The sequence below is a fragment of the Desmodus rotundus genome, chromosome 1 (assembly GCF_022682495.2).
Source record: "Desmodus rotundus isolate HL8 chromosome 1, HLdesRot8A.1, whole genome shotgun sequence".
In the NCBI taxonomy this organism is placed as follows: domain Eukaryota; kingdom Metazoa; phylum Chordata; class Mammalia; order Chiroptera; family Phyllostomidae; genus Desmodus; species Desmodus rotundus.
In genome coordinates this window covers 11,515,612-11,540,545 of record NC_071387.1, presented here as the reverse complement: position 1 = coordinate 11,540,545, position 24,934 = coordinate 11,515,612, and the positions used below count along the sequence as shown (strand labels likewise).

At 48.7% G+C, this 24,934-nt stretch overlaps 2 protein-coding genes across 9 annotated transcripts in view; one reads left to right on the top strand and one right to left on the bottom strand.

Annotated features, from left to right (window-relative positions):
* The first annotated feature begins 3 nt into the window (after positions 1 to 3).
* LOC112306385 (protein CutA homolog) lies at positions 4 to 23,402 on the top strand. 5 transcript variants are annotated; one of them, XR_008426472.1, is made up of 7 exons: positions 5 to 438; positions 11,865 to 11,924; positions 13,591 to 13,636; positions 13,922 to 13,971; positions 16,756 to 17,101; positions 19,211 to 19,246; positions 23,322 to 23,402. XR_008426472.1 is itself a non-coding variant. In XM_045197005.2 (6 exons), the coding sequence occupies exons 1-6, from the start codon at positions 128 to 130 to the stop codon at positions 23,368 to 23,370; spliced, it is 552 nt and encodes a 183-aa protein (XP_045052940.2). In that variant the 5' UTR covers positions 4 to 127; the 3' UTR covers positions 23,371 to 23,402. The 5 variants fall into 5 exon arrangements, 3 of the variants coding, with proteins under 3 accessions (XP_045052940.2, XP_053777181.1, XP_024418084.1); XM_045197005.2 differs by lacking the exon at positions 16,756 to 17,101 and having other exon boundaries at positions 4 to 438; XR_008426471.1 differs by having other exon boundaries at positions 16,756 to 19,246.
* PHF19 (PHD finger protein 19) overlaps positions 22,681 to 24,934 on the bottom strand; it is a 19,322-nt gene continuing 17,068 nt past the window's right edge. For all 4 annotated transcript variants that reach the window (XM_045196999.3, XM_053921176.2, XM_045197000.3 and 1 more), the window contains exon 15: positions 22,681 to 24,140. In XM_045196999.3, the coding sequence (XP_045052934.1) occupies positions 23,798 to 24,140 (343 nt within the window). In that variant the 3' untranslated portion in view covers positions 22,681 to 23,797. The remainder of the gene's footprint in view (positions 24,141 to 24,934) is intronic.

Sequence of the window (24,934 nt, the reverse complement as noted above, 5' to 3'; positions counted from 1 at the left end):
TTTTGGCTGTCACTGCAAACCTTCCGGTAGCAAGGCTGAGCTGGCGGGCTGGGCGCGCTCGGGAACTGCCAGACTCGTTGAGACACTGACGGTCACTCCCGGCTGTGGGGTTGCAGCCCGGCGACATATGAGGCGCCGCTCAATTGGTCACGCGTTGTACTTTTCCGCTTGGCTTGTATATTTCCCACGGGGCTGGAAGGCTGGCCAGCGGAATGGTGAGAATGAGGACCAACGGGAGGTCGAGCGGTCTCGCAAGCAGACTCCTGGCCTTCAATCCATGCTCTCCGCGGCGGCGAGGGCGGGAGTGGCAGAGGCTACCCCAGGCGGAGCGGAGGCTATGGGCATCCTGAGCCCCCGTCAGGCGCGTATCAACAGGCGGTGGAGGGCCAAGCCTCTGGAAGGCAAGATGAGAAAAATCTCGAGAAGCTGGAAGAAAGCGTGAGTAACACCGACATAGGGCCCTTTTGGGGCGTCAGTGAGTCGACCGTGAGGCGCACTATTCAGAAAAACAAGAAGGCCATCATCAATGTTTCGCCCCCTTCCTCTAGGGGCTGATCATTCCGCGTGACGTTTGCATCAAGAAGATGGAGACTGAGTTAACCTTTGGGTCCAGGGCCACACCAGTCCATGGGGGTGGGGGTGAGTGACGGCCTCTGATGCTGAAGGCCATCTGCAGCCATTCCAAACGCAGCCATTACAAACATCCGATGGAAACCACTGGGAAAGGCCACCCCGATACATTTCGTGTGAACAAGGGATGGCTTGAGAATTTAGAAAGCGCTACAGGTTTCGAAATTCAGGGTTGATCAGGAAGGAAGAACCGGTAAGTGCCTAGTCGGCACCGAAGTAACTCCAAGCACCTCCAGAAACTGATCAGAGCTAGAAGCCGTGTGCCTCAACGGGTCTTCCGTGCCAGCGCCATGAGTTTGTTTTGGAAGTGCATGCCTTAGTGGACTTTTAGGGGAAAAGACAATCTGGAAGTTTTAGAGGAAGCTAAGGACAGGATTTTCCTCTTTGTGTGTGCCAATGCCACACGTGTCAAAAAGATAAGAACCATAGCTGCTTTAGAAAATCCTAAACCACGTGTCTCTTGGAAAAAGGGTTCAAAAAAAAAAAAAAAAAGCCCTTCCTGTTTCCTGGCGATCACACCCCCAGAGTATCATTAACTGCTGCCCTTTTTGGCTTGGTTTCATAATTGTTTTATCTATTAAGCCCAGAGTTGTTTAACAGGAAAAAAAAATCTTTAATTCAGAGTGTTGCTCATTTTGAACAGAGGTCCCAATCACCCAGACTCATTTCTATTTGCCCATCCTCGGCGATCCTGTGTTTCTCCCTCTGGAAGGCACCAGCCATCTTCAGTCCTTCGATCAGGGAGTAGTTGAAGCATTCAGGAGGTGTTACGCCAAGCATATGTCTGACCACTTTGCTCACTGAATTGAATAAAACCCCTTGCCTTCCTTTGAAAGTACATGGCAACAACATTGCTGACACTTTGGTAGTGATAAGAGAGGCGATGGATGATATAAAACCAGCCATTCTTACTAAAGCCTGGTGGCAACTTTGGGATGACGTGCATGAATAATTACACATGTTTTCTATAAGGTGTTGAAAAAAAAGTCAGAGCCTGAACAAAACAGATGGGCTTTAAATTCATCAATACTGAAGAAAATGAAATTAATGAGCTACTCAAGTTCCAAGTTTTGGTGATAATGAGTCTGTAGATGAGGAGGAAGACAAGTCCCTAGAACCAGAGGTAAAATGAACCTAAGGAAGTTGAGTGCTGTCTTACACTCCACTTGAGGCTTTACTGATGCTGCAATTAAAGTGGATCCCTTCTTGGATCGAAGTTTGGCCTTTAAGAAAGATTACGATAAATTGTTGTGTACCTATAAAGAGATGCAAGAGAATCTTCAAAATAAAACCTCTTTTCTGAAGAAAGAGAAGGGAGACACATAATAAAGAGATGTGGGTGGAGGAGATGGGTACAGAATGAGTCTGAATCCTATTAGGAGGAGGCACAGGTGGAAAGAAAGAGGGTGAGAAGCCTCCAGGGGAAGAGCCTGGACTGTCAGGCAGTGGCACTAAGAGTCTTACTATATCTGGAGAATCTGCCAAAAACAGAAATGCAGGATTGGACTTTTGGAATCCAATCTTGGAATCGAATTTGGGAAGAGTAGAGGTGCCTGAGTTGAAGGAAGAAGTGAACCGAGAGGCGGGTTCTTCCAAGTAACAATTCATCTCTCGCCAACCTTTCCCTGTTGCCCCAATATCACCTTCTTCATGACCATCCGTATAATCACCAGCCACACGTCTATATATTTCATTTAGTTGTTCAACAAACATGTATTAAGCCTAAACTTAAGAGGCTTAGTTTGGAGTCCTGTGCTAAACTGGGGGACATCGTCTCAGAATCTAAGGTAAATGGTCATTTAACAGTGGCCTTTCTTATTAATGTAATAGGTATAAAAGATCACAGTCTTGGTTTATTTTAGTGGACTTTGAATATAAAGGTTTTCTTAAAACTACTTGGCCTCACTTACTAACTCTGTTTTTCCTAGATACTAAATTCTTCAGTCACAAATGGAGGTTTCTGAGTTAACCTTGGTCGTTGCCATGAGGGTACTTGCTCTGACATGATCTTCCATTTTACAAAGCACTTTTACATTGATCTGCACTGTTAATCCTCCCTTTAGACCTATGAAGTTCTATTAGTCCATCCTTAGCAGCCCCCTCCCCTAACAGTTCAGAGAGGTTAGGTAACTTGCCTGAGTCTGCACAGCTAATGATGCAAATGATAAGACTAGGGCCACAACTGATTTATTATCTACTTTGTCAGACACTTTGCGAGGATGTGCATCACACCTTTGAGGAGTTATAGTCCCAGGAATGGACAGGTAATTTAAAATAAACACAGGAGCTGTGAACTGGCAGCATGCAGGCCAGATACGGCCAACAGATGTGTTTTGTTTGACCTTCCCATTTTAAAACAATTTTGAATTGATTTCCAGTATGCCCCCCAACCCCTTTTTTGTTTAAGGTACTACTTACATACAATACAATTCACCGATTAAAATGTGTAGTTTGCTGAGTTTTTAACACTTGTGTAACTACCACCACAATCAAAATATAGAGCAGATCCCTTAATTTTAAAAAGTTTGCTTGTGCCCTTGTGCACTCAATCCCTTCTCATGCCCAGCAATGCCATCATTTATAAATTGGGATATTTCACATTAAAAAATTGGATTAAAAAAATCGGACACCCTGACAACAGTGGGCTCTGCATTTCCGAAGGGCTACAGTCATTAGCTTGCTACTTTGCTTGCTTGTTTGCAGCTCCCCGTGGTTGATATTAAACGTTGCGGCAGAAGTGTGTACCCAGTGCCTCAGGGGGACGGAGGACTGTGGGATTAACTGGGAAAGGCTGCTGGGGCAGCTGGCCTGGAGAGATGAATGAGTTCAGAGGGAGAGCAGGTGGGGGCACGAGTGTTCTAAAGCAAGGAGGACTGGAAGGGAGATCCTGGGGGGAGGGGGTGATGTAGGGGACAGCCAAGCAGCAGAGTGCGCACCACTCGTTTTTGTTGGCGGGATGGGCCTGTATCAAGTGGAAGAGTTTGGTGTGTGTGTTTCAGAGTATGTGTGCTTTGCTTTCTGAAGGCTTTCTGTACGTAAGGAATCCGTGTTTTTATCTGTTCATCTCCGAGGATTTTATGTTTTTTGTTGTTGGAATGAGAAGGGAAAATTAGTATTTTTATTTTTGTAAGGGTTATAGGTCTGCGTCTGGTGTTTGGGTTGTATGTTTTTGAGGACAGAGGGGCCTGAGAAAATTGCTCCGCCCTTCTCCACCACCTCCACTTTCTCGTCCCAGCCAGCCTGTCGGGGGCGGGGCAGTACGGCAGGCTGCAGGTGGAGGGGCGGGGCGGGAAGGCGGTTCAGGACCTCGGTTTCCGCCCACCACCCCCACTCCGGGGATTTAGCCGGAGGCCACCTTCGCTGCGGCCGGGCTGAGCCGCTAAATTACCGGCGACGCTATGGATAGGCTGGGCTCACGGTGCCCTCTGCCAGGCTACCCTCGGTCCTCTGTCCTTATATGCCTCCTGGTGAGTGCCCCGTGCTGTGACTTTACCAATCCCCTCAGCCCTAACGTCCAGTCTGGAAACCGATGGAAGGAGGCTCACTTTCCTTTAATGCCCTTGGGATTCTGAACTGGGGGCAAGCAGGTAGGGGATGGACAGTAAAATCCCTGGAGACACCACTCGGTGTCCTGAAGGTTGTGGTGTGGTTTTGAAGCCTAGCAGCGCCCTTTCTGCACTCCTTCAGGAGCGGTGACTTGGGCTGTGTGTCACAGCCAGGGCCAGGGAGGTCGAAGGGGTGTCTGGTGGTGAGTTCTTGTCTAGGGACCACATAATAGAGTCTTTTCTTTTTGTTGCAGTTACCATATTGTTTTTCTGCTGCTGTGTTTTCTGGTCTCAGAGATATCGTAAAATGTTAAGGTTGGAAGTGATCGTTTACAGAGGATCTCCAGGGGTGGAGGTGGCTGGAGGGGGAGGTGGAGAGGGTGGGAAGCGCAGGGATCTAGCGCAGCTCTGATGATCACTTTTGGGTGATTTCTTCCTCTTTCTGGCCCCTTTTCCTCATTTGTAACAACTCGCACAGATCAGTGGCTCTTAACCCTTCTGGGCCTGCAGATTTTATTTTCTCTCTCTCTTTCTGTTTGTCTGTATTTGTACCCAAGGAAAATGTATAGATAAGCACAGTGTTTCATTCATTCAGAATATTCATGGATCCCTTAGAACTAGGTGGATTATAAATTTAGAACCACTAGGTGGTTTCTGAGTCCCCTTCTGCCTTAACACAGACTGTAAAGTCAACCCTAGCCTCTTAGACACTATGCAAATACTCCACGACAAAAAAAGGAAAAAGGCACAATAAAATACAAAGTAACTGAGTGGATACATAAAATATTTTAGAACAATGTAAAAATAGAGAAGGTATATAGTAAAAGACATAAATAGGAAAATGTTGCAAGATTTTAAAAAATTGTAATAGATCTTTTTCTCCTTACAATGTTTCCGTTGGGGAATATCATGATGTATGTACTTTCCATCAGTTTTGCATTAATGTAATGTCACTTTCTAACATATTGTAGCCCATCCTGGGCTCCAGGTTGACCCTTCATGCTTCTGATCCTTTGTTGATATGGTCCGCAAACATTTCTCGGGCCCATACTCCCTGTGGGAGTTGTAAAGTGCTGGAAACATAGAAATGAGTGAGTCCAGTGGAGGGGACATACAGGAACAACTCTGTCTCACTGTGGTCAATGGTACAGCAGGAGGATGTTAGCAGCAGTCCTGGCCTCTACCCAGTAGATCCCAGTAGCATCTCTCCCCATCATGTCACAACAACAAAAATTGTCTGCAGACATTGCCAGGTGTCCCCTTGGTGGGAGGGAGGCAAATTGCCTTGAGAACCACTGGATTAAGGGAAGCTGAACCGACCCTACTATGTCAATACCTAACTGTGCCCTTTACAGTTCAAAGAGCCCTGACTGGGAGGCAGGAGCCTGGGATACAGGTGTTGGCTCTGTTGCAGTTTCTGAATGTTCTGCCTCAGTTACCGTACCTGTTAAATTAAGGCTTATCTTAGATAATACTTGAGAGTACAGCTCTCAGTTTCAGCAGCACAGGTGGCATTGCTTTAGAATTAGGCTACATTTTCCACTAGCTCACCCACAGTAACTCGCACACTACCCATGAATGGAGGTGAAGGTAACTCCTTAAATATCAAGACATGTAAGAGCTTAGTATCTGACTCTGAGTTCATTTGAGTTCCAACACATTTTAGGTGAGCTTATACTTAATCTTAGTTGTGTTGCACTGATACCTGCTGGCTGGAATGCCACGGATCTTCCCCAGGAGTGACTTTCTTTTTGGTTGGGGGACAGGCCATTGCTTCTTTTATTTGAAGTCTGTGCTGGAAGCCACCTTCAAGTCATGTGGTCGATTCCTTACAGTGTTCCAAGATGTCTAGTTCTCTGCTAAAAGCACTGCTAACAAGGCTTATCTCCTTCACAAGACCAGTTAGCCGTAATGACAACATCTTGCTGGGGTATTGATTCACGAGTCTACAAGTATTTATTGAGAACCTGCCGTGTGTCATGGCTGTGCTGGGGATACCGTGATGAGCGAGGTACTGCCCCTTTCTTGACTGAATTTGTGACTGCAGATTAGTTTTTTCCTATCTCATTTTAACTCATGGCAGCTCTGAGCCAGGCAGCACAAGTGTTGGAATCGCCACTTTCTAGACAGAAGGAGAGGCAGTAACTTGGGGAAGGCCAGGCAGTTAGCAGTACTGGCACTGGGATTTAATTTAAATCCTACTGTGCACACGTCCACACGAAAAGCTTCATTGAAAAGTCTTTTTTTTTTTCCCCATGCATGGTCACCGGTTTAGTTCAGAGGACTTAGCATGTTGAATTGGTGGTTTGGTGGAGGTAGCGGGATGGAATGAGAAACCCAACCCAGACAGGCCTGTAGTCAAACTGAAGCTAAAGACAAGAATGTTGCTCAGGCCCTGCCAAGAAGTAGAAGTAGGAGCCAGGACTTGGGCGGCAGCATAACAGGAGTGGGAGGACAGAGGTTTATTTGAGCAAGGAACGAGCCCTGGGCTGGGGGCAGGAGAAACACACCCTTGTTCAGCCTGGCTTCAGTCACAGTGGGACTCATACCAGTTGCCTAGGTCCCTGTTAATGACTCCATCACACCCCCCAAGCAGAGAACCCTGGATGGAGGGTTTCTCCACTTCTTTTCATTTCTTCTTTTTGAAATGTTTATCATTAAAACAGTAAGAAAAATTATGTCTTGAACGCCTTTTCCTCTCACGTTGTCATCACCGTCATTTTCTTTTTCCTGTATCACTGAGATGGCTTTCTAAGCAGGCTCTTGCTGATCATTTTTCTTCCTCCCTCCTGGTACCCTGCTCCGCCTCACTGTGCTATTACTCTGCTACTTAAAAACCTCCGAAAGTACCCTCTCACTTGAGGTCAAGCTCCAGACTCCTTAGCCTGACCCTTTTCTTTATAGTTGTAGCCAGTTTCGTTTCCTCCTGCTCTCACACCCAGACCGAGACCCATGCAGACTGTGTATCGCATCTATTCCTGAATACCTCTTGGACTTGTACATGTTTTCATTTGCTTAGTGTGTCTCCCTCTCCTCTCGTGATCCTTCTTATAGTTTCAGATCCAACTTAGATGGTACCTTAGCGAGCCTTCCTCATGGTCCCCCCAGCTCTCTGTTTCAGTAGCACAGGTGGCATTGCTTTAGAAGTAGGCTACCTTTTCCTCTAGCTCACCTGCAGTGCTGGCACATATGCAAATGAATTGAGGTGAAATTAACTCCTCAAACATCATTAGATGTAAGAGTTTATCATTCATTATAATCGCCACAGGATGATAGCAGTTCATTGAGGGCCAGTTAGTGTTATCTCCATAGGAATGGCTTTCAAGCCCTGGCTGGTGTAGCTCAGTGGATTGAGCACCGGCCTGCAAAGCAAAGGGTCGCTGGTTCAATTTCCAGTCAGGGCACATGCCTGGGTTGCAGGCTAGGTCCCCAGTGGGGGGCACGGAAGAGGCAACCACACATTGATGTTTCTCTCCCTCTCTTTGTCTTTCCCTTACCCTCTCTCTAAAATAAATAAACTAATAAAATAAATAAGAATGGATTTCACGTCATCCAGACTTGAGTCCTAATCCTGCCTTCACCAAATAAAAGCTGCGTGATTTTGAGCGAGCTTCTTGATTTCTGAGCCTCTATTTTTTGATCATCTGCAAAATGCAGAGGAAGATATCTAGGCACGAGAACTTCGTTGAAGTACCAAAACTCAAGATCTCAGGAATTATTTTCTGGATGGGGAACAGGCATGAAAAAGTGACGCCCAGCCTTGGTGCCAGCCTGCCCGAGGGGGTGGATAACGAATCGCCATGCCACTGCTGACTTGTGCTTTTTCCCGCCGTTTAGATCCTGACAGCCTCCCTCCTGACCTACCCCCTGATCAGGACCCTTAGCCTGCAGCTCCGTTCAGCTGTCACTGGCAGCTTTGTCTCCGGCACTTATTCCATCGTCTTTGTCAACTGTCCCAACGAGCAGATTGCCAGAGATATTGCCAGGTATGGTAAAGGGGCTTAGGTGCTGCCCCAGGAGGCTCAGGGAGCTATCAGGATGCTCCAGAGGGGCCACTTTGTGGCCGTTCCCTTACTTCTGGCAACCCTGTCCGTCCAGGGATGAACTGCACAGGGGTGATATGAGGAGCAGAGACGAGTGATCCTGTGGACCCCGCTGCCGGCCTGGAAGCGTTGAGCATGGGGTGTACGAGGGATATGAGGCCCAGAGGGATATGTGGCTTACCCGAGGTGTTAAGAGAACAGTGGAATCCTACCTGTTGAGAATTTTAAGTCTCCCAATTCCTGGTCCATCTCTCTTTCTTCTTGGAGATAACTCTTTGCTCAGTCCCAGAGGTGTTCACTGTGACAGGTGAGAAGGAGGAAGTGGCCATTCCAAATATTTAGAAAATTTCTCGAAGCAGCTGTTATATAGTGGAAAGAACACTGGACTTGTAAATACATCAGCATTTGAATCTTGGCTCTACCACTTACTATGTTAACTGGAGCAAGTCACTTCCCTTAACTTGAATGTAGTAGGTGCTCAATAAATGTTTGTGGTATCGGAATTTCCCCTCCTTCATTTCTCCTTATACATACAGCTTTGAAGAGGGTTAGTGGGGCTGGGGGGTAATGGACTTGGCTTCTTGCTCCATAGCTCAGCACTCCTGAAGTTGATGATAGACTAGGTTATAGTGTTTTCAAGTGTTGAATCTGGTCTTTGGGAGCACACACCCTCCAAATTCTTGGTCACAGGTTAACCTTGCATTTGATTCCATCTTTCTTTCCTCCAACCAGAATGTAATTTTTTTCCATGTTAACATTACCTTTGGAGAACAGCTCGTATCTAAAAGAACCTGTAATTACTTCAGAGATACAACCATAGTGTTTAGCAGCTAAGAACTGAAGTCCCTCCTGATGCTTCTCATATGCCCCGGGTCTGTACTGAACTGCCTTTTCTCTGGACCCTTGGATCTACCACACTGGGTCCTGCCAAGGAAGAACTTCAGTTGACATCTGTGAGGTTTGGTGTTGGGAGGAAATTGATTCTAAAGCCTGGAATTCTAAAACCTTGTTGAAAGTCCAGTTCAGGTAAATGGAATCAGTACAGCTTGGAGAGAGGTCTCTATTATCTTCTTGCATCCAGGGTTGTTAAGGAGAAGTCAGGTGTTTATCAGGGTCTCTCATTCCTCTGTAGGTAATACTTTTTCTCTCTGATAATTTTTAGCATTTTCTCTTTATCTTAATGCTCAGTTACTAACTTGTTAAATATTCTCTCTCTATTCTTTACATGTCCTTTTTTTGGAATTCCTACTAGAAAGATGTTGAATTTGTTCCCTATGACTGAACTTTTATTTTTCTATTCCTTTATTCTGCATACTGGGAGAATTTCTGAGCCCACTCTTCTCTCTTACTGGTTTTTCATTTGTTGCTATTCAGCCCTAACATTGAGTTTTTTGTTTAAATGATGTGGTTTCCCTTTTCAAGATTTCTAATTGTTCTTTTGTAATCAACTACTCATGTTTCTTAAATGTCTGATCGAATTATAATCTGATTCAATTTTATGGATGCAATAATCCTGCCTTATCTTTCTGTAGATATTAATTATATTTTTAATTTTTCCAGCTTTATTGAGATATAATTGATGTACATTATGTAAGGTGTACAAATGATGATTTAATATATGTGTATAGCAAAATGATTACCACAATAAGGTTAGTTAACACCTCTGTCACCTCACACAGCTACCTTTTTGGGGGGGGTGAGAACTTTTAAGATCTACTCTCTTAGCAACTTTCAGGAATACATAATTATATTTATTTTAAAATCTTGGTTTTGAATGTACTGTTGACTGGTCCTCTTACATAAGTTCTTTTGTTTGTTGAATTTTTGTCTCTTGCTATGGACATTCCTCAAATGCGTACTTTGTTATTCTTAATTGCAACCTCTCTTGTCTTTTTAGCTGTGCTTGTGGGGAGGCTCAGGAACAGCTGCAAGGAATTGGTAGTAGCAACACTGTTTTCAGTGTGAGCGTGGTTTGGGGGAACATTCTACAGACTGGGGCGGCCTAGTAACTGGTCTCCTGGGCATGAATTCTTCCTTTCATCCTTGGCTGTCTCCAGCTACTTGGACATTGTTTTGCCTTTTTCCCCAGAGTGCCTACCCTACTCCTCCTTCCTGGAGACAAACACCCCATTATTGCTGCCTGGGCCATGGGAGATTTGGGGCACCCACCTGCTCCTGCCGTGGCATTCCCGCGATTCACTGTGATGGTTGCCTCCAAGTTCCTGCCTGCTGTGGCTCCCATCGCCTCCTGAGATGGACGGGTGCTCTCGTCTGTGCAGACAGTCCCCTGCATGCTCCCCTCTGTGTCTCGGGCTGCCTTTTATTCTTCTGAGGCCTCCTCACAGTTGCTGGTACAGGAAGCGTCCCCCTTACCGTGTTCTGACATGGCTAAGTAGTGTGTTTGGCCCACGAAATTGGACTGAAAGTCGGAAGTGGAGTCTTTAGTGATGTGACTCTGAGGCAACAGGTTCTTTTTCCTGGAGGTTTAACTCACTCACTACGTTTGCCTGCCACCTTCAGAACCAATAAAATGTAATTTTTCATTAAGTGATTGAGTGAGCAGGTCTCGCAGCAGTTGCTCAAGCAAACTTGTGCCTCTCCTTACCGTCAGGGATTTATTTATCTCCTCTAACTCTGCAAGGGAACGAGGGTGGTGGTAATGCCCCATTAATGTGGAGCCTTAAATAGAGAGCACTGTTTAGCCTGGAACTCAAGGGAAGAGAAAGTAGGTCAGTTCTCTTGGCAGCAGCTGGAGGGAGGAGGGATCAGCGAGCAGGGCTCCAGTGAGGTTTATCTGGCGAGGTCCAAGCTCTTCAGAGAAGAGAGACCGGCTCCCTCGGCTGCCTGAGACTTGAGCAGGGTTGTCAGGGCCCAATTCTGAGGGCTGGAGGTTTTGGTGTTTTGGAACAGTTCTTGGCATCAAAAACTCGGTGACTTGGTGGTTCTCCTCTTTCTACGACACCTGTACAAGTTCAAGTCTCTTTGATTGTGTTCACCAGAGTGCTTCACAGGAATCCGAGATTATCAGGCCAGGGATTCCAAGCTGCAGTCTGTCAAAAACAAAAATGTCTTAGAGGTCTGCAAAGATGAAGATTGTGCTCTTAGGGCAATGAAAGAAACCTTTGCCAGGGAAGGTGAAAAGAGCCTATATTTGCCAAAGACAAACACAAGTTACGATTCTTTTCTTGCTTTTACTTGGAGTTGTGTGGTCACATGGGTACTCACAGATCAGAAGCACTGCGTGTCAGCCTGATACGTACCTGTACGAACAAAGCAGAAGTGGGATAATAAAAGGAGCTCTTGGTGGTGAAAAGGCTTGGGAGCTACTTACTGGTTGAACCGTTTTCTCATTATACAGCAGGAGAGTCAGAGTGAGTAAGGGGGACATGCCTATCTTGGCCGGCTGGTTGAATACTTTGCATAAGGTCACACAGCCCCTGCTGCAGGGCCAGGAATGGAATCCAGGTCTTCTTGTTCTCTGTCCAGAGTTAATCCCCATTCCCCAGGCAGACTGGGCCAGTCCTTCAAACTGCCAGGAGGAGGGGCATTCTAAATTGTCATCTAGTTCCCAGGAACTCCTGTCCCCTGTCCCTTCTCTTCAGGTCCTGGACATTAGCCCCACTGACTGCCCCTTTCTTTGCTTCAGGGCTGTACTGGGTAAGAAGCTGGCTGCCTCGGTGAACCTCCTGCCTGAGGCGTCCTCACTGTGAGTTTCGCCAGGGCCTCTGGAGGGGTGTGGGGGTGCTGCTGGGTCAGGTCCTAGCTGGCGGAAAGGGCGCTGAACTAAAGGGGAATTGTGAAGGAACAGTTCAGAGGTATTTAATTAATCAACCGTTGATTTGTATTCAGAGGAAATCCAGTGGGTTTATGTCATCCATGAACAAAAGCAAATACGTGCTGTGTATAGAGAAAGGAGGGAAAAACCCTATCCTTTAGGAACAGGGAATCTTGTTTGCATGTTCTTTATTTAAATCAATTAGTTTGCTTTTAGCACAGAAGCCAGACTGGGCAGTCCATCCCTGAGTAAGCCGACTAGGGATATCAAAGAAAATCATCTCCATTGTTCAGATCCTCTGGAAGACGGAGAAGTCGGCCTGTGTGACAGGCCGCACTGCGCTGACAGCTTCATCGTAGCGAAGCCTGGCCTGCGCCCTTTCTCGCAGCCCACCGGAATATTTTTATCTTAGCGACCACTCCAAGTGGTGCAGGACTTGTGACTTATTTCCTCTGATCGGCCTGTTTCTCATCTTCCCTCCTGGCAACAGAGAGGATGAGAGAATGGGGGTGGGGTGGGTGGGTAGGGAAATAATATCTACTCTGAAGGGCAAAACAGAAAAATGTTCTGTAGGGAAAGCTCCTGCCACCTGCCAACTGCATCACTGCCTCGGTGGCTCGCATCATCTGCGGCTGTGGCTCCCAAATGCAGCTGTGGGGTAGGTTCCTGAACTCCATTCTAGGCTTGCCCAATCCGTCTCCCTCGGGGTGGGGCTTGGGTCTCTGAATTTTTAAAAAGTTGTATAGGTGGTTCCCATCAAGCCAGTCTGGGAACCAACGCTTGGATCCTAGAATAGAATTTCAGCCTAGCATTTCCTTCCGGTGGCCTATAATTGATCCTTTTCCCACATCTCTGTGGTCTTAGACTTGCCCAGGGGCAGTGTAGTCAGTGCACAAAGAATGTGCCAGCAAGGTTCACTGTTCCTAAACTATGGGAACACTGTATTCTCAGGCCAAATGTCTTTCCCTTCCCTTCACGGGATGCTGTTCTCATACTCTTTTCCGACCACTGTCACTGACTTTTTACGTTTGGACCTGTCTCCATGTCTTGTAAGGCAGTGATGCTTCCCTAAAACCTCCTGCGCTTTTTCTGTACCCTTTCCTGGGCACTCAGTGTGGCGAGTCAGTGATAAAAGCAGCACCACTCCAAAAGATGGGGAGGGGCCTGGGAGCGATGGGTATAAAATGAGTGTTGGAAGAGCCAGAGATGCCCAGTTTGGAGGTGAGAAAACACAGGAGTTTCCGCAGGGCTTTCCTGAAGTGTTCTTCATGTGGAAGCTGGGGGAGACAACCAGGAGGCAGATGTTGGCACACCAGGAGAAAAACCACCTCATAGGTATAGACCTGTAAGGGAGATGGACTTCTTCAAGAAATGGTGAGCCTCTCACCTCCAGGAACGTTCAGGCGGGTGCTAGAAGCCTGCATTAGAACAGTTGCGCTGGATGACCTGTAGTGCCTTGGCCAACTCCAGACTTTTTTATGTGGGCTTGGAAAGATTCTCGAGTTTCCATCTCAGTGAGTCACCTAACTGGGCCGGGTGTGACATTTCCTGGGCTTGTTTTATGAGCATCATAATTTGGTTTTGTTCTCTTTTCCAGCTACTTTTGGAATGGAGAAATAGAGGAAGCCACTGAGATTCTGTTGGTGAGTGAGGCAGGGGGCGGGGCTGGGGACCAGGGCGGTGGGGATGGGGCCTTGATAGAGGAAGCCTGAGTGAGACTAAGGCTTTTTTCCCAGATTCTAATTAAAAATTAGCAAAGATCAACTGATTGAGGTTCTAGCCCCAAATAAGATGTCTTGGGTCCATTTGGGAGCTGGTGACAGGGCTGGTGACCCGGAGGGAATGCTGTCTCCTGAATGGCCAGACGAACGAGCAGCTGCAGAGCTGGGCCAACATCCTAAAGCAGTGATTTTTTTTTTCTTTTACAGTTAATAAAGACAAAGACTTCCAAGGTCGACATTTTGTCCAGTTATGTCAGGTAATGCTGGCGTCTCTTCTCAGCCAGGAACGTTCTATAGGAACTAAGTGAATGAGCATGAAAAGCAGGAAGCCTTGTCACCAACCTTCCATGTGACCCTGGACATGTCCTGTCCCTCAGATTCTCCATATGTAAAACGAGAGGCTAGAATGAGTTAGTTTATACCAGTGGTTCTCAAAATTTTGGTCTCAGGAGCCCTATGCACTTGTGAAAATTATTGAGGACCTAAAAGAGCTTTGTTTAGGTGGGTTATATCAACGTTTATTTTACTGTATCAGAAATTAAAACTGAGAATTAAAAAAATTAAAAATAACAATAATAAACCATTATTATTACCATTACATATTAATATTGTAAATAATGCATTTTTATGGAAAGTAACCATATCCCCCTCCACCCAAAGTGAGAAGAACGGCATCATGTTACATTTTTGCAAAATCTGGCTTAATAAGAAGCATCTTGAAATATCGGGGCGCTTTTAAAGCTCATGGTGATAAATTCAAGTTTTACAAATATCTAATTTTTGCTTGAAAACAATTTTTCTCATTGGCAGCAAATGATTTAAATTGTTTTCACTTGAATGATGGACTCACTTTGTTCATGTATTAAAAAATGTCTAATTCTCAAATCTGGATAACCATAATTTATAAAAGTGACAAATTACGGGAACTCAGGCTTAAAAATGGTGTTCCATGAAAAAATCTAGCTTTAGCTTATGACTCAGTCAGTCAGTCAAGTTTAAGACACCATTGAATTTCGGCATACAGCAAAGTGCCTCTGTATACTTCCCACTTTGTCACACGGTATTAAAAAGCCATACTCAGGGGTCGAAATTTAATAAAAATAGTAATTCTTACTGCTTCGTCAAGGATGTCCTTAAGCGAATTTGACCTGCTGTGAATGCAGGTGTGTGGCAGACAGTAGTGACAGCTAGTGCAGGGTGGCGCCGTGGTCTCGACACCTGCGACGGTGCCAGCAGTCTCACCCATCATTGCTTTTGCACCAGTAGTGCCAACGTCGGCACAGGAAGAGATAAATAACACATTAGCAGCATTATGGAATACTTTTGGCCTCATGGACCTCCTGAAAGAATCTTGGAGTTCCCCGAGAATCAATGGACCCTACGTGGAGAACCTCTGGTTTAAAGCCTCCCCATTCGAAGTGCAGTTTGGAATAATGGGCATCGCCTGGGAGCTTGCTAGAAGGGCAAAGTGTCATGGTCTCCACCCGCCAAACCAAGCTTCAGCTTGACATGATCCCCAGGTGGTTCCCAGGCACGTTAAAAGCTTGAGAAGTACCGGCCTAAACTAGTGATTCTTGATGCTGGCTAATACTGTAATCGCTTGGAGATGTTTTTCAGTGGGTTTCAATGACTAGTTTAGGCCCTACTTCAGATTTTGACTTAATTTATCTGGACAGGGGATCAAATATGTTCTTCAGAAGCACCCAGATGGACTCTGATGTGCAGCTAGGGGTGCAAGTCACCCATCGGGATGATAAAACCCTTTTCCTTCATTCCCATCAGGATTCTGGGAATATGTGGCTATACCCTGGTCTCAGATCTAGCAGGAGAGAAGGCCCTGTGTTACCACCTCAGCAGAGGTGTGGGAATAAGGCACCTTTGGTGGAACCAGTACAACCAAGAATTTACGGCTTATCCATTGAGGGACAGCTGCAGGGTTAAGATGGTGAACCCCAGAGCTTGACCTCCAGGGTCAGTTCCTGGCTTCTCTACTTGCTAGTTGTAGCCCAAGTGCATGCAGATTGGTTAGACTTTCTGTGCCTCGGTTGGCCATCTGTAACATGTGGGTCATGCTAGTGCCTCGGGATGAGTGTATGCGAAGTGCACACATACAGTGCCATGTCAGAGGCAGCTGTTGCTGCTAACGTGTCACAGGTGTCTTCCTCTCTATGTCTGAATACTGTATGTCTGCTGATAAACACACGTACATGGGTCCAGGCGTCCATGAAATAAGTTAAGAAAATTCGTTATCCTGGGGCACTGGGTAAAGTGACCCGGCTCGCTCTCAGTGTTTAGGCACCTATACACAGGTGCTGATGCATGCTGTCTCGGGAGAACTTCACAGTGCCGCATTTGGAAAGGAAGCAGAGGGCTACTACTCCCTTTCGATAGGTGGGAAACTGAAGCCCCAGGCCCCGTTTCTACAGTCTGGAAAATGAAGAAAACGTGGCATTGTGTGCCGAGGGCCAGGTGAAAGAAATGGGGAGATGGGAGAGGGAGTCCCGAAGGTTTGGATGGTCGAGGAAGATCCCTTGAAAACATCAATGGCGGAGTTTGGCCTTGCAGGAGAGGGGACAACTTGCCCGGTGGAGGAGAGGATACAGCGGCGCTGGGGAGGCACAGTGGCGAGTGTGAGGTGGCAGTGAAGATAGCAGCTGGTGTGCAGTGAGTGCATACAGTACCAGTCAGTGCACCGGGTCAGTCCTTTATACGCTTTGTCTTATTTCATCTGCAGCCCTCCAGGCATGTAGGTGCTCTTTTCATTCCCTCTTTTATAAGGTCTTTAGAGAAATTAAGTGATTTGTCCACAGTCACATAGCTAGTAAGGGTCAGACTTAGCCTTTGAACCCATGACTATGAAACTGGAAAGCCATCTGGCCCAACTCTCCACTTGGACAGATGGAAAACATGAGCTCAGGAGTGGTGGGTCATGGAGCTGGACAGGTGGGCTGCAGCAGATTGCAGAGGGCCTCGAGTGAGGCTGGCTCGTGGGGTTTTATCCCATGGACTGATTCTAATCGTAGTCTGCTTTCTTTCCAAAGGTTGGTGCATCCTTTTGAAATCCCAGAGATCTTCAGTCTTCCCATGGACCAAGGAGATGTGCACTATTTGAAGTGGCTGGAGGAGGGCATGCAGGAGGACTGAGCGCACGAGGCTCTCTCTGGATCCTGCTGGCTGCCTCTGGCCTTCATCCGCTGTGCTCTGGGGAAGGGAGGCCTCTTTCGGACTCCTAGCACCTCTGGATTCCATGTTTTTGTCAGCATACAGGAGCTAAATAATTTGTGGACATTGAAGGTCCAAGGCTTCTGAGGCTAGAAGGGGAGGCTGGGCCAGTCAGGCCAAGCAAAAACCCACTGGAACTTGTCTCTGAGTGCTTCACCCTTAAAGGTGTCCAGGGGGTGGGAGAGCAAGGGTGGTTTTGTGTAGGGGACAGGTGGTTTTGTGTAGGGGTGGCAGTGAGGGTGAAGTTTGTCATCTTCAGCAGTCGCTGGGCTTACCTCGAGTGTCTAGGGTGGAATCACTCTCCTGGTTCTCAGGAGGAGGATCAGAGCTGATGACCTGTTTACTTAGAAGGGTGTGGGATGAATGGCACCTCCTAGAGGAACTGGCAAGCACTTTCTTTATTCAAAGGGTGGATTGTGAATGATACAATTTCAGGGACAAGCAGGATTCTTTCTCCTAGCTGCGGATGGTGTTTGCTATCCCTGAGCCCTGAGGAGTGGGCCTGGGGATGGGCTTCAGGAGTGTGTGTAGGACTGGGGGAACAGTGGTGTCCACACGCAGCCTCATGGGTTGGGAATGGGTCTTGCCTCTTTCCCAGCCTGAATATGGCAGACGTCAGGAGGTTCCGGTGCCTTGCTCAGTGGAGACATAGGCTCAGCCCACCATACTAACTGTTTTACTTGACCATCGAAACTGAGCATCCTAAAGTAGGAAAGAACCCCAGGGAACTTCTAGGCCCGTGTTTTTCAGACTTGCTCCGCAGAGCCCCAGGGTTGATAGAAGGTACTGGGGCTGCCTGCCCCCTACCCTGCCCCCTGCCAGTACTTCAGCCATGCAACTGTACTTTTACTATTTTAATGAATTGAGCTATCTCATGAGATTTGTAGGATTTTTTAAAAAGTTTTCTGTTAAAAGTTGTAAACCAGTGGTCTGAGCCAGTCTCGGTGTAGGACTGGAGAAAACTGAACTGCACCAAGGTCCAGAAAGGGGGTGTGGTATTACTGAGGGTACAGCCAAGGCTGCTCACCCTGTGTGTGGTGCTCTCCTACACCTGTCCCACGGTGCCCGTGGAGGGGGGCAGGGAAGGCCGAGCCCCCTGTAGGGCGAGGAGAGAGACTTGACCTAGGCCCCTCCAGGAATCTGTCACAAGGTAACTCCATTCTGGGGAGTCCGTGGGCATTTGGGGTGAGGGTCCCCTGAGTGAGGGTCCACAGACATCTGTGGTATCTGGGCCCTTCTTCCCAGAGGGAGTGGTGTGTGGGAGGGGTGGTGCCACTCTCTACTTCTGACACTCCTGTTTCTGGACCTTAGTTCCTCTGAACGTGAATGGGGGAGGATTTCCCAGGGCCCTTCTGTGAAGGCTTTGTCGGGGTTCAGGCTGAGGCCCTTGCAGAGGTCCAGAGAGTTCTTTTCTGATAGCCAGTGGGGATGGTGGTGGGCTCCTCCAGGAGAGGAATAAAGAGAATGATGACGGTGATGTCTCTTTTTACAACAGACGTTTCTGATATGTAAGAAAAACCTGTGTTAAGTCAACTCTACTGCAAATAGGCAGGGGACCCCAAATGGACTGCCCGTGTTGCTTTCAGGATAAAGTCCAGTTTCTTGGTCCGGTTTCCAAGGCCTGCCATAACCTTGCCCCACCTCACTTTTCCACCCTCGTCTACCTCTCCTCTCCTACTCTGGCAAGTGGCTGGCTCCAGTAAGCTGTGTGACGTTGTTCCTGGGCTCAGGCCATCCCCTTTGCCCAGGGTGCCTGTCCGCACGCCTGCTGGTGACACGAGGCTGCTGCTTCGCAAGGCCTGGCCCCCTGGTCAGAGGAATCTCTCCTGCCTCGGTGCCCCTGCTATCCTTGTGCATCAGCCTTGTACTTCTAGGCTGTGAGCTGCTCGAGGTCAGGGACAGGCCTCAACTATTTGATCTCTTGGACAGGACTTAGCAAATATCTCCCAAGTTGATGTTTCAAGGATTTGAATAACTAAGGCTTTTTCCACAGTCCACAGTTATTTTCTAATTTATGGAATTGACAAAACTCAACTTTTTTCTTCCCTTGAACTTTCTTAAAGTGGGACTAATGCCAAATTTCTTTTTGTGACCTTTATTGGGTCATTTTCTGTGCTGTGTACTGAAAACCGTTTCCAGTGGCCTTTCTTGGCCGCTGTGACTATTACAGGAATTGGAAGGAGGGAGGGCAAAGCACCAGCTCTCTCTGCCAGGTACTGTGCTGAGGTCCTTCACACTGTTTTATCCCTATAACTCAATGTTTTCATTTTGCAGATGCAACCAGAGATCAGAAAACATCAGACACTTGAAGTAAGTGGCAGCTAGGCTCTGAACCCGAACCTCTGATTCTAAATTGATGCTCTTTACTGCCTCTGTCAGAGAGGTCGGATAATATCCTTGTGGAGACCAGAGACCCAGAGAGCTTGCTGCGGCCTGCTCTAAGGGAAGGCTTCTGCGTTCTTAAACCATTATGCAGTCAGCCGGTCTGGCACTTAAAAATATATTGCACTGTTTACTTCTTCCCACAGACCTGGAGCTTAGTGACAGTATCCTCATTAAACAAGAGGACAGCTTTAGAGGAGTTCGGTGATTTCAGGGTCTGCATGACTCTGGCGTCCATGGTTTGGCCGGTACCACTCTGTGCTCCCTGAGTGGTGCCGTGGGAGCTGGGGCCAGGACCTGGACTAGTGTTCCCACGTGGGAACATCTTCCCAGCATCTCTCAGGAAGTGTATGTTTTTGACTCTGGAATCTCCAGAAAAATCAGTTGAAGAAATGAGAAAAAATATTAAAATTATCTATGAATACTAAAGCTTAAAAGCATAGAGACATTACTGGTTTGAAGGACTCCATCAAATAAGAAACAAGCAAGAAACGCTAGCATGCCGAGCTGAAGGTCAGGAGAGCCGAGACAGGAGCGCATAGGAGAGAAACGCTTACTGTCTGATCAATCTTGCTGGTGACATTACGTGAGAAGCGTGTGTCTGTAGCCCCACTTGCTGCAAACCATGAGTTGTTCTTGCATATAAAGTGAGTTTATACACTGTGTGCTTTATACAAATCCTATGAGCCACATTCCAAGAAATAAGCATTGGAAACAAAGTAAATTCTTAATTTGGCAGTCTTGATACGCGATTCTTGTACTGTTAACCTTGCTAGGATACTTGAATGTTAACGTTATTTGAATATTATCCAATAATGTTCCTTGGCGTTTTCCAGTGTTGAAATACTCCCTCTAGGCTCCAGTTCTTTGTAAATACTGTATAACTAAGCTGAGTATCCCTATTTGTTAAACAAAAAATGTCCAGCTACCTATAATAATAAGGAAAGAGTGTGAACTATTTTAAGAATAACTTAATGATTTAGGGATTTTCTGAGAATGCTAATTTCTTGCTCCTAAACTCCAAAGATTAGTACTTGCTGGACATTTGTAAACACTAACCCAGACCACAAAGAACCAGGCCCTCTGCGGCCTGGGGAGGGCTGCTGTCCTCAGGAGGGTCTATTTAGCTGCTCCCTGTAGAACATGGACTACCACCCAGGTCTCCGGACACCTCATGCCATTCACCTGCATTCCAGTCCACTGATTGCAGCCCAAAGAACAATCCCTACATTCCACCCTCACCCTACCCCCAGCTCCAACTGTGGTCTCGTTCTTAGGGCAGTTAAAATGTTGAAAACTACCTTGGCTAGGTGGCTCAGTTGGTTGGAGCATCATCCCATACACCAGAAGGATGCAGGTTCAATCCCCTGTCAGGGCGTGTACAGGAGGCAACCAATCAGGTTTCTCTCCCTCCCTCCCTCCCTCTCTAAAATCAACAGCTTTGAGTGAGGATTTAAAAAAAAAAAAAGGTTGAAATTGAAGGAATGATGGATAAAAGGGGGAGCCATAGTTAATACTTTTAGGGGCAGATGTGAACACTTACAGGGATTAACAGGCTGCCTTTCTCCCCTGAAACTCCAGAATTTAGTTTAGATCCTTAGTCTTCACCCCGCCCCCCATAGCTTTTTCCTGCCCTATCACATTTATTTTTCTCTCTCCAAACTGCCCAAAATGTAGCATTTATCTAAAGTCGTAAGCCATGACATTTCTGTTGTATTGCTGTATGTTAATATTAGCAACACCCAGGGAACTGAACGCAGCAGGGGTTACCTCTGCCACGTGACGGGGGAGGGAACCGAACCAGAGTGGTGTCACCGCCACCCAGAAGAGCCGGGCCTGGCACGCACCGCAGGTCTCCAGGGCTGTGTCCTCTGCGCACTGACTAGTTGTGCAGTGCCTGTACTTACAGGTTTCCACAGGGTCAACCCATCCTTTATTACCTCTCTGGCCCTCAGCGACTGTTTCCTGCCCCTGTGGGTCAGGTACTCACAGTGGAAAGAGGCTCCACATCCTCTCGGTGGGAAGGGTGAGGGCACTGCTGAGACAATCCGTAGGCAGTGGTGGGAGTGGCAGGGTGGCCTGGGGTGAGTGGGTCCCGCCACTCTTCCGTTTCCAAGGAACCAAGACCAGAAACCCGAGCCAATGCCTCCTGCTGCCCAACGGTGGGTAGTTCACTGGGGGGAAGATAGGCCACTTTTCAAAGAGAGCTTTTAAAGTGTAAATCAGACACATTAATTAAACTTTAATATAACATGTTATTAAAGCAGCAATTCAAAACCATAAATCTTAGAAGGTGCACAGATTATTAGGTCAGGTGGCAGTAATGCAGCTATGATCCAGGACGAATGAAGTGCTGGGGTGCCGGGTCAGGGCGACCTCGCCAGGCCTTATGCTCACTTCTCACTTCGCAAGCGGGGAAGGCACCCTTCCCTCCCCCCTCTTCAAGCCAGGAGCCCCTCTGGAGCCCAAGCAGAGGGGATGCAGGTGCACGGCTACTGCCTTGCTGGTCCTGTGCTTTCTCAGGAGCCTGGAGAGCAGGCTCAGGAAGTTGTGGTGCTCTCTGAAGCCAGGCAGGAAGCCACAGGATGGACCCCCAGGCCCCACACCCCTGCTGGGCTGGGGGCCGCTTTCTCAGCTCCCCTTCCACCTGGCCCCAGTTGGGGGATTTGGTGGCAGCAGCTGTGGGGCTGAGAAGGGGGAGAACTGGGCCCAACGTATCCCTGTCCAGTCCATGCCAGGGAAGCAAAGGGAAGTGGGAGGGCTGGGCACAGGAAGTGGGGTCCCATTGGAAAGGCACTGTGGGAGCTGAGTCTTGAAGGCAAGGGGCATCTGAATGATCACAGGGAGTCCCTGAAGGCTCCCAGGTGGCGGGGGTCAGCCTATGGCAACCAGCCCCTCACTGTTCATTTGCCTTCGCCTTGCAGCTGGCAGCCTGCAGATCCCAGCCAAGCTGGAGGCCCCTGCAGCATGGGGCAGGGCTGGTCCCCATCTGGTGCACGCCCTGTCCCCAGTCAAGGCACTTCTTTCCGTTTTTCAATCAAGTCAGTTTCTAACATCTCTGGAAGCAGCAAAAATGAGGGGTCCCCTCCCATTTTTGGTTTCCCTCCAGATGGGTGTGAGTTTTAATGTTGGTTCGAAGGATTCTATTTATATCCCACTGACAAGGGCTTTCCTTTGAGGGGATTAAGTGATGCAGAACCTTAAAACTCCCAACCTGTCCCAAAAAGTGATTGTCATTTCAGGGTGGGGCAGGGGATGAGGCAGAGGAGCCAGGAGTCCTCCCTGGGCTATGGGGCGGGGTCAGAGCTGGTTCACTGGCCGAAGGAAGGGGCAGGAGCTGGACTTTCACATTTCGTTGTAGCATGTGGCCCCTGGAAGGTGGGGGTCAAGGGAGACAAGGGCAGGAGCCGGCTGTCACTGGAGGGAGAGTGAGTGTGAGTGTGTGTGTGTGTGTACATACGTGTGTACACCTGGAGGCCAGGGGCCAAATATTTGTGCCTGGAGGGTGAGACCACGTGTGGGGGAAGCTTCTGTGTGAGGGAACGTGCCTTCCGCTGCACATGCGGTGGTCTGGGGCGGGGGAGAGGCATGAGAAACACAGTCTGAGGTTTGGCATGACATGCCTTCCTTTCCTCCCTCGTGCTCTCTCTGTGCCTCAGGTTTTAAAGGCCACCTCTATTCCCAAGGCCAGGCCCAGCTCCAGGGTCGCTAAGAGGGGTGTGGCCCAGCAAAGGGAAACTGGGACCTAGGAAGCTGGCTCTGCAGCCCTCACTCAGCTTTGACAGTTGGGCTCCAGTGCTGGCACCTTCTGAGGTGCAGACGCAGCCTTTTCATGCCTCAGATCCTGAGAGTGGCAGGGGCTCTGCCACCCAGGCTTTCACGGAGGCCTGCTGCCCTCACCCCGTTTTCCAGGGCTGGGAGGTACGGTGTGGTGGGGGGCAGGAAAGTGGGAGGGAAAAGCCCCGAGAGCTCCCCTCACCCACCTTCACCCCTTCTTACTCAGAGGTTCCTGTTCTCACAAGGTGGTCCCGGGGGCACTGGCTGCCCCGTGAGTCAGGTGTGAGGGACAGCGTGCACATGGAGGGTGTCTAAACACCCCCCGAAGGGTCAAGAGGTAAGTGACACAAAGTTGAGGACAAAGACAGACTCGGGCGCCAGGAAAAAGGGCACCAGGGCCAAGGGGACACGCGTTCAGAGAACAGGTGAGCAGCTGGAGGGAGTGGGGAGTGTGTGGGGACACGGGGGCCTTAGAGACATCGGCAAAGGGGCGATGAGCCTGAAGCAGCCGGAGGGCAGAATGGGCGCAGCAGGGGCGCAGACCTTGGCCTGGAGGGTGGGCGGGGGGAGGGGCCCTGTGCCAGGCACTTGCAGCTCTGTCTTGCTTCCCTCCCCACCCCACCCTGAAGAGAACCGGGGAGCCTGTGGCTTCCACTGTCCCCTCTTTGCTTCCCAGGGCTCCTGGCGTCCCCTGAGGGCTGGTCAGTAAGGGGTAGTGCCTTCCCACTCCACCAGGTACTGAACCTTGCCCTCGGGCGTGACCCGTCGAGCCAACACCTGGTACTTCTCCCCACAGGCTAACCGCCCAGCCGCACCAAAGTAGTTAGTGATGGACGACTTGAGGTGGGACAAGGACGAGTCATCTTCACTGATGCTCTCAAACGTGTGGCTGTCGATGCCTTCGTCCGGCCGCTCGGGGCCCGAAGCCCCCTCTGCACCGCTGTCCGAGGGGCAGTGGCCCCCCAGCTCCACTGCCCGCCGCTTTGCCCGCAGTGGCATGTACGCCGTGGCCGCCAGCTTCCTCTTCCGGCTGCCCACTGTCTGTCTGTGTCAGGAGGGGAAGAGAGAGGCGGGAATGGGGCGGAAGAACCCTCACTCATGAGCCCCTCTCCCTGCGCACTCTACTGGGCACCAGGCCCTGGGCTGGGCCTGGGCACGGATTAGCCCACTGCAATCCGAACAGCCCCGTGAGGAAGGAAACAGGCTCCAGGGAGAAGCCACCAGCTGGGCAGTGACAGAGCCAGGGTTCAAACCCAGGTGTGTCCAGCTCTACAGCACACGTTCTCTACTCTTAAGATCTCAGCCCTGCACAAGACCGGGGCACCATCCTCTGTGCCTCCCGGGGTCGCGCTGTGCAGAGGCCCTGCTGACACTGTGTGCCCCTCACCTGGGCTCGCGCAGCTAGACAGCCCAATGGGGGTAGGATGGCGGTTATGGATTAAAGCCCCTCATGCCGCGGAGTTGGGACTGGAGACAGACATGCGTGCACACTGCACACACAAGTGGAAGGAGGCAGGCGTGGTCAGGAAATGGACACACGAGAAGAGGCATGTTCACAGGTATGTGAAACAGAAAGAGCTGAAGAACTAGTGAGGAGAAACTGGAAGACACAAATGAAAATACAGAGGCAACGCCAGAGCAAGACACCGAGACAGAGATGTCTGGCGACAGAAAGAAACTCCCAAGACACATAATTGTACTTTTGCCGGGGCCTCCAGCACCCCAAAATCTAACTAAAGGAGGCAGAGTTCAGAACTCCTGCTTTGTAGCCCCACCCCGTACACTGCTGAGGACTGGGTATGGCCAAGGGACCCTCAGCGAGGCCTCCGGGATTTCTGT